Genomic DNA, 17540 nt, shown 5'->3' with positions numbered 1-17540 from the left:
TCAGTGATGCTGTGGCATCCTAAAGAACAGAACTCTAGTGCCCCGGGGCAGTGATCAAACTCATTAGCTGCCTCTGATCTATATACTGTACTCTCTTTAATCTAGTTTGATTATATACCTTTCATGTTATGTAGTGTTGTATCCTTTCTTGTATTGTGGCTATCATACACCATTGTGTTACATATGTAGAACAAAATGAATGAATATTTGTAATTCTTTCCAAAGGTGAGCCAAACAACATCTGTTTATTTTCTATAGGTGGAGTATGAAGGGTTAAAACATGAAATCAAAGTTCTGGAGGAGGAGACTGTTCTTCTGAACAGTCAGCTGGAGGATGCTCTTCGTCTGAAGGACATTTCCCAGGGCCACTTGGAGGAGGCACTGGACGCCTTAAAGAACGAGAGAGAACAGAAGAACAACCTGCGGAAAGAGCTTTCGCACCACCTCAGCCTGAGCGACAGTGTGTATGGAGCAGGGGCACACCTGGCGCTCACTGTCACTGGGGTCGAGGGCCTCAAGTTCAGTGAAGAAACCAACAGCACGAGCAGTAACCAGCCCTCCAGCTCCAACGGGAACAATGAGGACTGCAACAGGCGTAATGGGCACCTTCACACTGGAGCAGGATTGGCTAAAATAAATGGAGAGTATCGTCCAGGGAGAAAGGGGGACAGCCTGCACCCTGTGCCAGATCTGTTCAGCGAGCTCAACATGTCTGAGATGCAGAAGCTCAAGCAGCAGCTGCTGCAGGTGAGACTGAGCTCCTCAGTGGTGATTTGATCAGGTTTAAGATTAACGTAACTCTCATGATAACACAAGCACAAATTGTAAACTGTGAAAAAGTGAAAAGTATGATGAAGTAGTAGCTCTGGATCTTTACATAGGCTATATTCCACTAGGAATAATAAATAGACAATAACTTAGTGGCCTTGTGTTAGCAGAGCAACTGTGAATAGAATTATTATCTAATTGATTTAAGAGCTGATTCTTTTGGGAAACATACGGTCCGTAACAGTATTATAACGTCACTGGTTTCACCTGACTTTTTATTTTTTTATTCTGTGTGTAGAAGTTACACAGAGTACAACTTAAAAGTGCATGAAGTAACCTTTTAGTGGAGGTTTTGCCACCTTCTGTTCTCTAGGGAGTTGATATTGCTTTGTAACATTAATAGTTGGTTGAAAGTGGCTCTATATCACATTGTTGTGTTTTGTACTTAAAAAGCAGGAACTGGATGCACCATCAGAAAAATTACCAAGTAGACCTTTTAGCTATTGGAAGTGGTGAAAAATCATGATTCAGGCTAGCATATATGTTTTTATTGATTTGGTTGTGTTTCGTCACATTAGGTGGAGCGTGAGAAAGCCACTCTCCTCCGTACTCTACAAGAGTCCCAGGTGCAGCTGGAGCACACACAGGGCGCCCTGAGCGAGCAGAACGAGAGGGTGCACCGCCTCACAGAGCATGTCAATGCAATGAGGCAGCTCAATGGAGACAAAGAGCTGGCAGACCCCCAAGAGAGTGAGAAACCAGACGGTGGTCTGTCCCCTCCAGCCAACAGTCATGACGCTGACATTCATGGCCTGGAGATGCTGGAGTGCAAGTATAAAGTGGCAGTGACCGAGGTCATCGACCTGAAGGCGGAGCTCAAGGTGCTAAAGGAGAAGTACAACCAGGCAGTGGAGGGCCAAGGGGAGATCCCCTCTGATGACAGGGTCCAAACTCTCTCTGAGCAGGTACTTGTCAGGTGGAATTACACTAAATATCACACTGAGTATGTGATCTAATACATGTGTCCTTTCAGGTCACTAACCTGGAGCGTGTGTGTCGTGAGGCCAAGGAGAGGGTCATTACACTGGAAGCAGAGCTCCGAGCGGCCTCATCAGCCACAGTAGAGAGCCAGAGTGTGCTGAACACAGCCCAGGATGAGTTGGTGACCTTCAGTGAGGAGCTGGCTCAGCTCTATCATCATGTGTGTCTATGCAACAATGAGACTCCAAACCGTGTCATGCTGGACTACTACAGGCAGAGCCGTGTCACTCGCGGTGGCAGTCTCAAAGGCTCAGATGACCCCCGGGCTTTACTGTCCCCCCGCCTGGCCCGACGCCTGGCTGCCATCTCTGCTGCCTGCTCCTCTGACCCTCAGCGCAGCCCCATGGACTCCCCATCTAAAGACACCAGCCACAGTGAGTCTACCTCTGGGGTAGACTCTCCAGCATATCATGGGAGCCCAACCCGCACAGCCAGCAGTCTGTCCTCATGTTCATCCCCTGTACCCTCAGAGGCAGGGGACCTACGCAAAGAGCCCATGAATATTTACAACCTCAATGCGATCATCAGAGATCAGATTAAGCACCTGCAGAGGGCTGTGGACCGCTCCCTGCAGCTGTCCCGGCAGAGGGCTGCTGCCAGAGAACTGGCCCCTATTCTTGACAAGGACAAAGAGTCCTGTATGGAGGAGATCCTCAAGCTGAAGTCTCTGCTGAGCACTAAGAGGGAACAGATAGCTACCCTGAGGCTGGTGCTGAAGGCCAATAAGCAGGTAATTTTTTTTTTATTCCTGTGACGGCACTAATGCTTATGATTAATCTTGCAGGTAAACATGATGCAATGTAAATAATAATATTATTTATAATCTATGTTTCAGACTGCAGAGGTTGCTCTGGCCAATTTGAAGAGCAAATATGAAAATGAGAAGGCAATGGTAACAGAGACCATGATGAAGCTGCGGAATGAGCTGAAGGCTTTGAAAGAAGATGCAGCAACATTCTCATCTCTCAGAGCTATGTTTGCTACCAGGTAACACAATAATGATTCATGTTAATTACATCGTGCTTTTCTAAACACTCAAAGACAATACAACAGATCATATCAGAGCGATCTTTTATCTGACAGTGTTGAGTTAAACTTTTATCTAATTTGTCTTATAGATGTGATGAGTATGTTACCCAGTTGGATGAGATGCAGAGGCAGCTGGCAGCTGCAGAAGATGAGAAAAAGACACTGAACTCTCTTCTGCGAATGGCGATCCAGCAGAAACTGGCTCTAACACAACGTCTGGAAGATCTAGAATTTGACCACGAGCAGACACATCGAGGCCGTGGCGCTAAAGTGCCCAAGATTAAAAGCAGTCCTCCTAAAGTAAGTGGCAGAGCTGCCCGCACAGCTCCCCCCAGCCCCACCCGATTCCACAGTCTGTGTGTCCTCAGCACCCTCAACCTACCTACCTCTGTAGAACCAGCTTATCCAAACACGCCTGCTTGGACCTCCAACCCTCTCTACCAGACCTCAGGTTCAGATGGGTCCAAACCAGACCTCTCCACTGTTAGTGTGGACATAGAGCCTGTAGTGATAAACCCAGACTGGCTGACAGTAGAGATTCAAAGAAAGGTTTACTCAAGGCAGGATACAGGCCAACGATCTCCAAGATGTAGCCCCTGTAACTCCACCTCAGTGTCTCCTCACCTTCCCCGAAAGAGATGACTTATAATGCAAAAAGATGAAAGAGATGACTTATAATGCAAAAAGAAGGTAGCTTTTTGGCTCTACTTATGCAGTGTTGGAATTAGGAAAAATGCAGGGAGGTGAAGAAAAACAGGTTTGCAGAAATACAATACTGGTTGAAACCTGTAGTAGTGGGAAAGTATGATTCCAATAAACATAAGTGCCAATATTTAAATCTGACATAATAATCAACAGAAACTGAATGTGCAGTGTTCTGCAGAGACACTGTGTTCCGTGATACACAGTGCCCCCTAGTGGCTGACTCTTGTATGTGTCTCATTGGTATTTATTGGCATGCAAATGTTATACATATTACACAATACAAACAGGAATTAATTTTTATATTAATTGTATTTGAACCATAACCTTACCTAATACATCATACTATAAATTAACAGTGCATGCTGTTTAGTTTTGAAGCACTGACATTTGGCTTTTGACAGGTTGAAAACTAAACTTCATAATAACGTTGGACAACAGATTTTAAAAAGTTGTTAGCGTCATTCCTGTAACTCCAACTTCAATTAAGGGGCTTAAACTGGCCCCAAAAAAAGACCAGTCCCCAACTTGACCACCAGGTGGCATACTCTACTCTACTATTTAAACACCTGTAATAAATGACCTGTCAAACGCTGCTTCTGTAGTTTATTTTATTCCATTCCATGAAATAATAAGTGGGTGCTTACTATACTATGGTTATCAGGGTTTATATTTCTAAAATGTATGGGTGGGTTTGAAGGGGTATAGGAAAATAGACTATGTAGATGAACAGAATGGGGTTCAATATTTAATTATCTTTTGCCAATATGCTCTGTATTTTGTGTAAAAAACAAACAAACAATACATTGAATTGGTGAACTTGCTTTTGTGTCAGTGTCTGTCTGTCTGTCAGTTGCTTTGTGTTGTGTTTTTGCTGACTGTTGTGTCGACTGTCTCTTTGTGAAGCTGCTTTTCCTTGTTGTATGTAACATATGTTTGCACACACATAAGCATTCTTACTAAAAGTTACATAATAATGAATTTTAACAACCCTGGAAGAGTTTTTGAATACACACATAATGAAGTGGCGGGCTAGACTTTAGTGTATTTACACTCAGATACTCTCACATGGTCCTTCCTGTTGTACCCTTGTTTCTTGTGGGTCCCTTGTCTAACCCTGAACGTCACCACTGTATATTTGTCTAATTTATCAGTTTTTTGTAGATTGTCAGCAGCCTGCTGCCTCAGTATCGCCATTCTCCCAACCACTAAGGCGAGGGAGGCCCTCTCTTGCCCGCAGGTAACCAGCTGAAGGCTGCTGGTAGCTGTAGTTTCAGTCTATCTTTAGTTTCATCACTAACTTGCAGCAACTTGATTGACCCGTAATAACACGTCGCAATGAATGTGGCACACTTTCTGCATGTACTTTTATATTGCAGTCTGCAGTGCACTAACAAGTGGCACAAGTTAAACACTGCCTAGGTTTGCATGCACAGCTTTGCATGGTGCATTAGTTAGTGATATAATACACTTAAATGTAGATGAAGAAATGGTATCTGATATACTGTGAGGGTCGGTATATCTGAATACACCGTAGTGTAATAATAGTGTGGTAGGCTATTATTGTAGCCACAGCTGCCCTGCAGCAGACTGACAGAAGCGAGACTGCCAGTCTGCAACATCAGCCTCTCCAATCATGCACACACCACTTTCATACTTGGAAATGTGGGTGAAGTGTCTTGCCTAAGGACACAACAACAGTTTTTGCTGCTGGCACCCCACTGTGGCACTTGATTTTTCCAGTGCTTTCAGACGTACTAACCAGGCCCGGCTTTGCTTAGCTTCTGAGATCAGATGAGATCAGGCTTTGACAAGCCGGTATGGCCACAGTTTCACAGCAGTTTCCAGTTATAGCTTTGGGGGAAATTCATTAATAGTTTATACATCTAGGAACTCAAACCACTGTGAAACAGTGACACTGATTAGCTTAATACTTATTCATACACCAGCCTCCAGAGATACTGGAGCCACTGGACGAAGTGCTCAAGGACACAATGGCAGTATGCATGCAGGCCGTCAGATTCAAACCCCTGCCTTCTTGTTACAAGTCAATCCACCAGCTCTGCCTCCTAAGCTACTGTCACCTGTTCTAGTGAACTTCATGTTGTTCTGTTTCCTTTTCTGTTACTGAAATGATGCCATATGCAGTGCACATATGTCATCTTTAGTTTGTATTCACATTTTGAACATTTATCTGACTAATCTCTTTTGACTTTGTCATTTCAGTCGTAGATCTGCCCCAGATGCCTCCGAGCAGCTCTCAGCCCGGTCTGGACACAGTGTTGCCCTCTCTGTGTGTGACCCTCGTAACTGCCTGTCCCACCAGCTCCACCAGCCGCCTGGGACCTGACCTGCTCAGAGACAAACCCACAGCCCCTGTCCCCCCTCTGTGTTACCAGGGTCACAGAAGAGGCGCAGGACCATCTTCTCACTGATGTCGTCCTACTGAATAACTGAGCTGCAGTGTAAAAGCCTGTGACAATTGTTCTTATTTGAAACTATTTATTTAATTGATTCACTTGGTTGTTTGTTTTTTTTACTGATATTTATAAGCATCACTTGGCAAAGTTGTTGCAATATTTCATAAAAAAAGATGTGTAACGTCTTTTAAACCACGCAGCAAAAAATAAATAAATAAAAAAATAAATAAAAAATTTAAGGTTTTGACTTTAATGAAAGAATTGGTGTTCTTGCCTTGCCTAACCAAACAATAGCATTACATTTTAATCCTAATATTGGTTAACTGTACATCAACAATTTAAGCATCCTAAATAAGGCCTGTCATGATAATTACTATTTCAACTGGAACTAATTTCAGATGGAACAATACTTTTTGGACTTAATATTTATGATGTGTGCCTTTTCTTTGCAGTAACTTGGAAGTGTACGGTATATTTTTGCAGTACAATAACATATGCACAGTAGAGGATTGGATCATTTCTGAGTCAGTATCATCAAACTTCTTAAAGTGTTTCATTGGGATCTGTATTTACGACAGCTTATGTTTGTTTTTGAATTGGTTCAAAGGTTTACTGTCAGTGGCATAAAGTCATTTCTATATTTATGTTCATCAGCATATTTTCGAGACGTCACTCATCAAAATGTGTTATTGTGACAGGCCTAATTAAAGGTTTTTAATCTTTGAATTTTTTATGGTTCCATGTTTCAAGTTTTATATCTTCTTTTTTGTAATATTTATGTTTATGTTTATGTATGCCTTTTTTTGCACAGGTTTTAAGTGGCCAAGAGGTAAACTGACCTTGAGAGTTCATGGCTGAGTGCACTGTACTTTGTGTTAAGTTCAGATCTAAACCTTTCTCATTGTGCTTATGTCTTTCACTAACTCCTGATTTACAGTAATACATTTAATTAATTAATCATATGTGTAATTAACTAAAATTGTAAATTTGTGTTTTTAACAGAAAGTCCAGAACAGATTGCAATATTTCCAAGCACAATGCATCTCTTATAACAGCAATACACTACCCACGTTCAGACCAAATAAACAGGAAGCTTCTTCTAGATTAAGATGGATGTAATTTGCTCAATATTTGTAACATAACCTATGTAAGTCCTCATACCAGTTAAATAAATTTAGTTTTCCTAATTGCACAAACCATTTAATCTTCAACCAAAAGCCAGATCAGTGTTGTACTGTTTGTACTGGTGACTGTCTGTCATCTGTGTGTAGTGTCCTATGGCTGATTAGAATGTTTTTTCTGCAATTTCTGAATGATACAGTGAGTATTTCCTGTTCCCACACAGGACTTTTATGATTTGTTTGCACAAATGAAGCACTGATTAAACAGAGAGTCTGGGAGGAACAGGCCGAGATGAGTCTCACTGAGTGCCCTTCAGTTTACCCGTGGCCAGTGTTATAGTTAATAAAAGACTTTTCCTTGAACTTCTGACTTTATTATCTTCTCTATAGCATTATGGACTGGGCTACTTATATGAAGAATGAACGTGAAAAAGCTTTGATCAGGTAAAATAAATAAACAATAATATTTCTACTGAACAGAGCATTAAAACATTATTACTGGACTTTATTATGACAAAAAAACATTGCAACGTCTGCACTGTTCTGTTAATTTGTCTTTTGTTTTAAAGAAAATGTAATTAACCAACAGATTAAAACAAAAAGTACCAGAGTAGACCTCTATTTTTATTTATTCATTTTTATTTTTTTATTTTTTTATTGCAGATTTATGTTTGCTAGTTAGCATGAGTTAATCTGGTTGGCTGGTAGAATAGTAGGCAAATATATGCTCATTAAAATAAGAGGACAAGTTACACCACCGTAATAATTATCATCACTGAAAAGTATTTCTCACGTACCTATGGTTTATTGGAGAATATGTGAGAAGCAGAGATTTAGAGCGCAGAGAAACTGGGCGGGGCTTCGGCAAACTCCACACAATTCTTCCCCGAATCCCCACGCCCGAACAGCGCCAAAACCCATGTCAGTTTATCGTAGTGTTATAAACTCTTCGTAAGACTTTATCAGCATTTGTTTGTGGTATGGGAGTGTATTTTTCGTGTCTGGGACCACGTTTTCACCCCAGGGACCGCTGCCTTCGGCTCACGTGCGCACTGCTGTCGGACGCACGGCGCGCAGCACCTGGTCCATGTTTTTGGAGGATTGTTGTTGTGCACAATCTCTATGCTGGAGCGGTCAGTGCTGCACAGGAGAATGGACGGCTTCAGCAGGGTCGCCTTTCGAAGAAAACCCCTAAGTATGGACGAGTCGAGTGAGGAGGCTGATGAGACAGGTGGGTAAGAAACGAAAAAAAAATACAAGAAATAATAAAATTCAAACAAACAAGCAAAAAAAAACCAAAAACGTATATTTGAACTTTTTAAGGTGTTAACCACCAGCCTCTTCTATAAATTGGCTTTTCCCAGAATATTGTTGTGTAGGGTTATTACTTCTCCAGTGACAATGACTTCATGGTTAATAAAACTTGTCTGCTGTCTGTGTGACATTGGTGTGTTCTGATCCCACGTCCAGCGCGCACGGCGCACACACGCCTGCCTACACATCACCACATGTACTCTACCTCTATAGAAGCAGTTCAACAAGTATGAATCCCCGTGTAGTGGCACGTTTCAGCATGTTGTGGCCCACTATCACTAAGCTGCGGGGCACATTTTTCTCACATGGAGGGGGAGTTTTGTTGGAAGAGTGCAGTGTTCTACTTTCTGTTTGTTTCTGTTGTTTATTTAGTTAGTTTAGCTAAGACACAGTACAACAGTATAACAGTAAATTAATGTAAAATTAATACAGATGCATTATGTACATGTGGCAGCTCAACCTAGATGTGCATGTTTCTACTTCTAAAACATGCATTTACATAAGTCACTAGAAGCCAAAAACATGTTTTGCTCGATCTTCCATCTTACTGTTAAATTTGTTCAAACTTGTACCCAGGCACATGCGGGAAAATCCTGCCCAGAATCCTGTAATTCTGTGGACTTTGGCAAGGGAATACCGTAAGTGACACATTTGAATTGCAGTGTCAGACACAAGAGCAGAGGCCAGGTGATAAGGTTCTTGTCAGGATAGAGGTAAAGTGAAAGGACACTGTCACAGACTTATATGAGCACTTTACATTCTGGCCTTAAAGGTCCTATGAGCAAAACTGACTCTTGTGAGCTTTAAGCCATGTCAGAATGTTGTTATCTCATCAAAAACACACTCAGAGTTGTGTTTTGTTTCATCCACACAAAGTTCAAACTGTTCTGTTCCACCAAGTGATGTCATTAATTAATTTGTAGTTAGTTTGGCAGCTTCTGGACTGAAATTATTCAGATGATTCTATTGAAGGTGTATGATGTTTAAAAACACAGTGGGGCATTTCGTGTATTACCACATGACATCATAAGGTGGACGAGTGAGGGAAAAACCTATAAGCCTAAATATGAAAGATTTGTGTGTTAAACATGTGTAAATAAACTAAAACACAACTCCAGGTGTTTGTGATGAGGAAACAACAGTATAACACAGATCAGAGTACAGTGTAATATGGGCCCTTACAATGAAATTTCCCAATGGCAAAAGGTGTGTTCTGTGCCTCATAGTTGCCCAAAATACAAGTCAATGCATGTAAGGCAGTGAGTTATTGTAATTGCAAACAAAACTTTACTGACCCACTATACACAAATGGTGACTGTAGATTATTTGCTTGCTGATTACCACACACCCATCAAACAAGATCTTATGCTGTGAGTAGAAATAGTCGTTAAAGGGCCCGTATTACACTGTTTTCTGATTTATGTTATAATCCTTGTGATGTCATGTGGATGTGGTTATACAGGGAGTGCTCCACTGTGTTTTTAAACTCCATACATCTTCACTAGAATCATTTCGATGATTTCAGCCCCAGATTGTCAGTCTCCACTAAAAAAAAGGTAAAATGTAGCTGTTGACTTGAAAACTATACATGACATTATAAGGTGGAACAGACCATTTTGAGCTTTGGAGATGTAGACAGACTAATAATAAAGGCTTACTCAATCCTGTGAATGAAACAAAACACAACTTCCGATATGATTTTGATGAGGTAATAACATATACCATGGCTAAAAGCTCAGATGAGTCAAATTCACGTTTAACTATATTAAACTATAAACTATTTTGCAAGGACAGAAGCAGTGAGGCTGTGATTTCTGATGTTATTGTCCTGATATAATGTCCCCTCAGTCTGTTGTCCTCTGCTCTGTCTCTCAGTGGACTAGACCATGAGTTAATTGTACTTTTCACATAATTACTGTTTTTGTACCACGCTCCACTGTGTCACAACTGAGGCCTCTGTCTGCCCCAGCCATTTACACGCCACTATTAGAGACTGTGAGGGGGTCAGATTCTTGTCATTATAGTTGAAGATACAAGGATACAGCAAAAAAACTAAAAACTTATACTTTTGTGAGGATAAATTGTCTCCAAAGTTATGTAGTTAGTTTATAGTATATAGTAAGGCTGCGCAATTAATTACATTTTTATTACAGTTTCAATTTGTGTGTCAAGCGATCTTCAAACTCATATAATCAAGTTGAAACGAGTAAAGCTTAACAGTTTAAGTTTATTTTATTTTTTTTAAATATAGAGATTGTAGAACAGCTGGATATATAGTTTATTTTTGATACATTTATGTTTTTCTATGCCTTATTTCATGATCAAAGTATATTTTATTCATTTTATGTTTTATACATTGCAAAACTGCTCTTAGGTACATATTTGTAGGCCATATTTATTTTTTGTATATTTTTTGAATGTTTGGCGTAAATGATCAGTTTCAAAGTGTTTTATTTTGGGGTTTTTAAGAGAGAGAAATGCTGAATAAATGGATCGTGTAACAAAAAAATAATTGTTTGAATAACTGCGATTTCAATATTGACCAAAATAATCGTGATAATGTTTTTTTCCATAATCATACAGCCCTAGTATATAGATTTTTACAAATATTTATTATGTCCTATGTGACTGAATCTCCAACCACTAAACTTCTCCTATTAGTACATGCACAATGACAGGGACAGTAGTTTATTTACATTTTATATTTGCACAAGAATATGGGTGTGGTGCTAGTTTGCTAAAATAACTGTATGCAAAGCTGCTATTATGATCTAATAGTAACAGGAAATCCGTTTTGTGTGCAATAATTTGTGCCTTTGTGAGCCTGGATGTGCAGTTGCTTTCCAGTAGGTGGCAGTAGAGTGTCAGAAATACTAACATAAAGGTATAGCACGCTCTTTCAATTGCCTATGGTTATGGCGATGATTAAAAAGTCTTGACTCCACCCTCTGATAAATTAGACATTGTATTATTGACAGCCCAAGGACATGTAAAGATGATTCTAACCACTGTGTCGCACAAAGGTTTAATAAGGTGTGAAGATTAGAAGACTGTGGTTTTGTATAATAGTGTAAGTTGTTGGTAGATCCTACTTTATTACTGGTAATTAGTGTGAGCCTATTATTCTTGTATAGCCCCAATCTTGTGTTTGTTTGTTTATTTATTTATTTATTTATTATTGGAATATGATGGCAAAATAATTCTTAGTATTTTCTGAGATTTTATGTATTCTTCTCATCTCTAGCAGTAGTAGTAGTTACCTGGAAAGTTCCAAAGTATGGCATTAACCTGACTAATCTAACATTTATTTATTGTGGGTGTTTTAGGGCTCAAAAATGCTCATACCGTGAGTGGGGTCGCCTCTCCAGAGATATGACCTGTAACTTGGACTGGTAGTGTCTGATTTTCTTCATGCCATTCTGTAGCAAGCCCGCAATGCCTCCAGGTCAAGTTACAGGTCAGATCTGCGGAGAAATGCATGTTTTTAGTGTATTTTTGAGCAGTAAAACACCTGTAATTGATTACCACAACAACAACATAGATGATTTTAATGCCAAACTGTGAAATCTTTCAGGCAAAGCTTTAATATCTCATAGAAACAAGCTTGTGGCAGATCCCCTACCAGGAAAGTTACACAATGCACCTTTAAAACTGTCAATTAAAGAGCAATGAATCATAGAAATCCCACTCCCTGCACTTGGTTGTTCCAGTCAGGAAACTCTCTATCTCCCTAACACCAGCCTGTGCTTCCTGTCTGTCTGTGTAGCCTGGTGTGGCTCTCTGTTGCTTGGGTCATTTCCCTGCATCACTGGCATTGTTACAGCCTCTCCTGCCAATGTACTCTGAGACCTCACCACCTAAACTTCACCTCACCTCACCAATAAGGAACTATACAAGACCAAGTCCCTTTACCCAAATTCGTTGCTCCATCCCTTGGCAAGCTATGAAGCAATTTTTTTTTTTTTTCACGCCTTTGCGAAATGGAGGACATCCCACTTGTGGTATATAGACTACAGAAATGAGTTGGTGCATGACTAAAGTTTCTTAATGCTGTTTGATGTCTGGAGCAGTGGAAAGCCTCCTACCTGGGGTCATTTCACTAAAAAGAGGAAGTAAAGAGAGGAAGGAAAGACAGAAAATAGTACACAAATGCGTATTTCAAGAACAAAATGCTATTTATCAGGCTTATCAGTGATTGACAGCAGGATGGAGTGGCTGGCTGGTGTATGCAGGAGGTCTTTTCTAGGACGAGTGCTCTCTGGTAGGTGATTTTTTAATGGACATACAACATTGATGTATTTTTGAAAATACAAAAAGACTGGATTTCCAATGAAACGGCGACGAAAGTACTGGTTTTGGGGTCGGACAGGTAAAGGGATGGGTCTCCTCTGCTGTTATGGTAAGATCACAATACTCCATGATGTAAATTTGTATGCTTTTGTATGATTTCTACTACAAGTACTGTGATAATGTATTGATTAACCCCTGAATTATAGAAGCTGTTAATAATATATTATTAACATCACAGTTCTGCCTATCCTTCTACAAATATAATTACTAACTGGACTCGTGATGTTACTTCATATGCCTTGTTTATCATCATGACTTTACACTCTGATTCACTACCCATTTTGTCATATGCTTTTTAGTGTGATCAAATATTCTTTACGTGACTATTTTTGTCTACTTTGTGTGGTTCTTATTGCTTCATGGTCACACTCTGTCATTGGACAGAAGCGTGAGAAACAGCATTTTAAGTCTAAAGAAAGAATTTGTTTCAGAGTCCTGGGAACGAGCTCTCTTTCAACCACTTTTTGGCAACTCCGTATAGGCTACATGTGTGTGTTTGTATGCTCCTAAGTTAGCCTGGTTTGTGTAAAGTTGTGTGTAGTTGCGTATTGTCAGAGGGTGATTCAGTCCTGTTTCAGTGAAGCAGAGGAAGTGCAGGGCTTTGGTTTAGCTGCAGGAAGGAAAAGGCAGGAGCAGCAGCGGGCCCCTGTCCTTTCACTGTGTGGGCTTTTGTGATGGGAAACGCTCAACTGTTCCAGTCCTGTAGTAGAAAGGGAGAGTTGTAGAAGAACAAAAGAGAAGCAAATGTGTCTTGTGCTTTTTCAAGAAATCAATTAATTGCCAGTTTGTTGAAGGCATTGATAAATTTAGGGAAATTTCTTATGATCTTATGTGAGTCATTAGAGATGCAATCCAGTAGTGTAAATTTTGATGGACTGGATATCAGTTCTGAAATATCGGTTCAATCAGTATCTCATTTTGGTCTATAAATTGGTATAATTAGACAATATACTGACCAATCTTGGCCTAAAACACCTTGTATTGTTGAACTTGTGTGTTTTCAAAGCTGTTCCTTAGTTACTTTAAATGATAAGTAACAGTTACAAAACACATTTAGGTAATATTTAACCATACATTTTTGTTTAAAGAAAATAAGTAATATTCTTAATCTCTGCTCTAGTATGAGTTGAAAAAAAATGTGTTAACATCAGTATCGGAAAAGAAAAAGCTGGGTCAGTGTATAGTTTTTATAATGTATGGCTGTAGTCAACTAAAGAAATTCTTGGTTGACTAAAGACTTGCCCTGCGTCAACTGCAAATACAAACTATGACACTACCTGATCAACCTACTGAGTGATTACAGAAACTTTGTCTACTCAGAAGTGTTGAGTACCTTTGCCCCAGTGGAAGTGTGATTTTAGTGCACCACCTAAAATATAATGTATAACTTACTTTAAACATGCATGTATTTTTAATGACCCCTAGTTTATATGAGAAAACCCAGTGAGCATTTTTGTAACATTTGCTCTACTGCATTTTTGCTTTCATTACTGGTGGTAGACAACTGTTTATGGCCTGTGGCTGTTTGTCCAGTGTGTTGTTACTGGCTGCAGAGACAGTTTGAGGTTCATTAAATGATTTCACAGCAAACAAGAGAAGAGAGCAAAGACCTCCTGTGGACTAGGAAATATTTGTATCATCATTAAAACCCCCTAACAGGCAGATAAGGCATAGGACTTCACTGTTACCTCACTTTAACATATGTACTGTTTGTTTGAATGCCATGAATGTAATTGGTTTATCTATAGACTGTATACAGACGTGGACTAAGGGAGTGTGATGTCCCAGTGTGTTCGGCTCCGGTCACATGAAGCTCACGAGGCTAGTGGTTATAGGAGCAGATGAAGAGCCATGTTCTATATTAGCAATAGGAATTTATTTATGGACAAAATAGTGAAATAAAACACCAGGATCATGTAGAGCTGGTTAATATGAACGTTGTAAGACTAAAAATTATGAGGCTTCATGCTGCAGTTACAGAGTGAGGGGTAACAATTTCTCTGTAATATAAATTGGAGTTGATGGAGCCAGAAGCACCCCCATGTTCACTTCCTATTTGGAACGTGGTGGCTAGTAAGTTAGCTGTGGCCATTTATATATGCAGTCTATGGGGCTGGGTATTGTTAAAAAAAAAAGTTGCTCAAAACAGTGAAAATGTCAAATGTGTTGCAGAAACAAGTTTCCTTCCTGTAAACAAGCAACAAAACTGTAGTTCAAAACTGTAAAATAATATAGTAAAATATACCAGGAAATATTCTTGGCAATATATTGATTCAAAAGTCCCTGATACTGATACAATATTATCACATTAAACAATACAATGTATCAATATTTCAATATTTCTGCACACCCCTAATAAAGATATTTGACATTTAATTATAAATAAGGAGAGCATGTAAAAAAAAAAAAAAAGTCAAATTGCTCTTGTTTTTCTTTGATTTGTCACTCAGTGGAATTTGTGTGGAAACATTTCCTCTCTCCTGTTAGTTAGTATTCTTCCCAGCATGCCTCAGGCCTGACCATATTTTACACAGTGTCAGGTCTCACGCCTGCAAACACACACACATACTCGCGCGTACAAAGACACACACACACACCCCTACACATACACACACCTTCAGGTTTATCACTCCCTCAGGTGCAGGGCTGTCTGCTGCACACTGTCTACTACACTTCTGCACATATTTACATGTGGACTGTGTGGACATGATCATAATAATGTATTGGATTTATGTAACACCGTTCAAGACCCAAAGTGCTTATTCACCAGTTCAATAATTCATTTTTACCCTCTGGCAGTCCTGTTGACTCTCTGACTGACTGTCAAGCTAGATCACTTTTTTTTTTTCCACACTGTCCTCTGCCCCCTGCATTAGTAACGTCATGTGCTATGTGTAATCTCACCTGTCACCACCTGGGGGCATTTTGTTCTAAACCTTTCATTTTTTTCTGGTAATAGTAGTGGAGGGATATATATATATATATATATATATATATATATATATATATATATATATATATATATATATACACACACACACACACATATATATATATTTTTTTAGATTATGTTATTACTAATTTATTTCAAAAGTTACCATGTCACATTTTTTGCTGGCATAAAGTGATGTGCCTTTGAGTAAACTTCTTACTGAGTCTTTCAAAAACTCATTCACAGTCTTGTAAAACACTTGCTGAACATTCAGAATCATCAGTGCTTAAAGGTGCTTTGTGTAACTGTCCTGGTGCAGAGTCTGCAACCTGCTCATGTCCTTGCAGATGGTATTACTCTGCCTTAAATGCTCCACAGTATCGCATCTAATTTGTCAATCTCCGAGACAAGCAGGAGGCTCCCCTAGGCCAAATTACAGGTCAAATCTGTTATTCATGAATACAGAATCTCCAATAAAATCAATGTAACCGTTCTATAATTGTTGTGACAGGCCTATCCAGCAGATGTTTTATGTCTTTCATTGTTGGCTGTCCTGGCATCAGAACAGCTTCCAATCACTCTCTGGGCTGGACTGTGATTGCCCTCTTATGATATTAAAGGATGTAAGCTGATCCTGTTAGTCAAGTGGACGTGTCTCAGACCTGAGCAGAATACTAATGCCCTTGCTTGTCTGTGTCTATGTCCTCAACACTGTTTTATCCCCTGTCAGTCAGATATTGGTTACACAACATGTTTTATCCATCCATTTTCTTCTGCTTATCCAGGGTCGGGTCATGGGGGCAGTCGTTGAAGCGCAACATGTTAAAGGGCCCATATTGTTATTTTCTGATCTATGTTATAATGTTCCTCCTTTATCAAAAACATGCTGCGAGTTGTGTTTTTGTTTCATTCACACTTGCATAACACACAAACATTACATATTTAGGCTGAAAACACGTGAACACTCTCACTATTTTACCGCTGGAAATTGCCCATCTTTATCAAACTAAAGGTAAAAGGTAGTTGTTGACATTTTGAGTTTTGGAGATGGAGACAGACTAATAATAAAGAATTACTCAAACGTGTGTGAATAAAACAAAACACAATTTCAGGTCTGTTTTTGATGAGACAATAACATAATGACATGGCTTAAAGCTCACAAGAATCCATTTTGTGGACCTTTAACTGTGAAATCCTTCTTGCAAAATACCAAATATTAAACAGTTGAACTTTAAATTGCAAATACACCAGAATGCTGCTCTGCATTATGTCCTTGTAAGTCAGGGGTCTCCAACGTTTTTCCTCCAGTGAGCTACCTTTACAAAACAAAAATCCCAGAGAGCTACTCATTTTAATGGCTGCAAGAAATTGAGACGATTATAAGAAAGAGGGCGAACCTCTGGGTACAGTTAGATGCCTATTAAACATAAACTATTGTCCACTTACTAGTGCACAAATTTGGCTTCAAAATGATACATTTACAATTAATAGACATGTAAGTAACCAAATTTTTATTATTCAGCACAATGGTTTAATTCCGAAATCCTTTGGCGAGCTACTTGGAAGGGAGTGGAGAGCTACTGGTTGGTCTCAAGTTACAGGTTGGAGACCCCTGTTGTAAATAATCAACAGATTAAAGTTAAAAGCTTGTGGTTCAGACTTTCGAGGAAGAAATGGGTTAGGTTAAGGTAATATTTTAACAACCTGTATTACACAAAATTGACTCTTGTGAGCTTTTAGCCATGTTTTAATATTGTTACCACATCAAACAAATACCTGGAGTTGTGTTTTGTTTCATTCACACATGTTTGAGTAGTCTTATTATCAGTCTACACCTCCAAAGCTCAAAATGCTTCGTTCCAC

The 17540-nt window shown here is 39.5% G+C and overlaps 2 protein-coding genes across 4 annotated transcripts in view; both read left to right on the top strand.

Annotated features, from left to right (window-relative positions):
* The window catches only part of bicd1a (bicaudal D homolog 1a), a 29944-nt gene extending 24054 nt beyond the window's left edge, over positions 1–5890 (top strand). The window contains 7 exon segments of the mRNA XM_020935297.2: positions 259–747; positions 1347–1733; positions 1802–2539; positions 2645–2796; positions 2928–3138; positions 4695–4780; positions 5767–5890. Of these exon segments, the coding sequence (XP_020790956.2) occupies positions 259–747; positions 1347–1733; positions 1802–2539; positions 2645–2796; positions 2928–3138; positions 4695–4780; positions 5767–5890 (2187 nt within the window).
* Positions 5891–8047: 2157 nt separating this feature from the next.
* fgd4a (FYVE, RhoGEF and PH domain containing 4a) overlaps positions 8048–17540 on the top strand; it is a 73428-nt gene continuing 63935 nt past the window's right edge. The window contains exon 1 of one of the 3 annotated variants that reach the window (XM_020934893.2): positions 8048–8312. In XM_020934893.2, the coding sequence (XP_020790552.1) occupies positions 8204–8312 (109 nt within the window). In that variant the 5' untranslated portion in view covers positions 8048–8203. The other 2 variants (XM_055155964.1, XM_055155965.1) reach the window with 2 other exon arrangements.

The sequence above is a fragment of the Boleophthalmus pectinirostris genome, unplaced genomic scaffold (genome assembly GCF_026225935.1).
Source record: "Boleophthalmus pectinirostris isolate CB_2022bp ecotype Guang Dong unplaced genomic scaffold, ASM2622593v1 HiC_scaffold_2, whole genome shotgun sequence".
NCBI lineage: Eukaryota > Metazoa > Chordata > Actinopteri > Gobiiformes > Gobiidae > Boleophthalmus > Boleophthalmus pectinirostris.
This window is presented reverse-complemented; position numbering and strand designations above follow the sequence as displayed.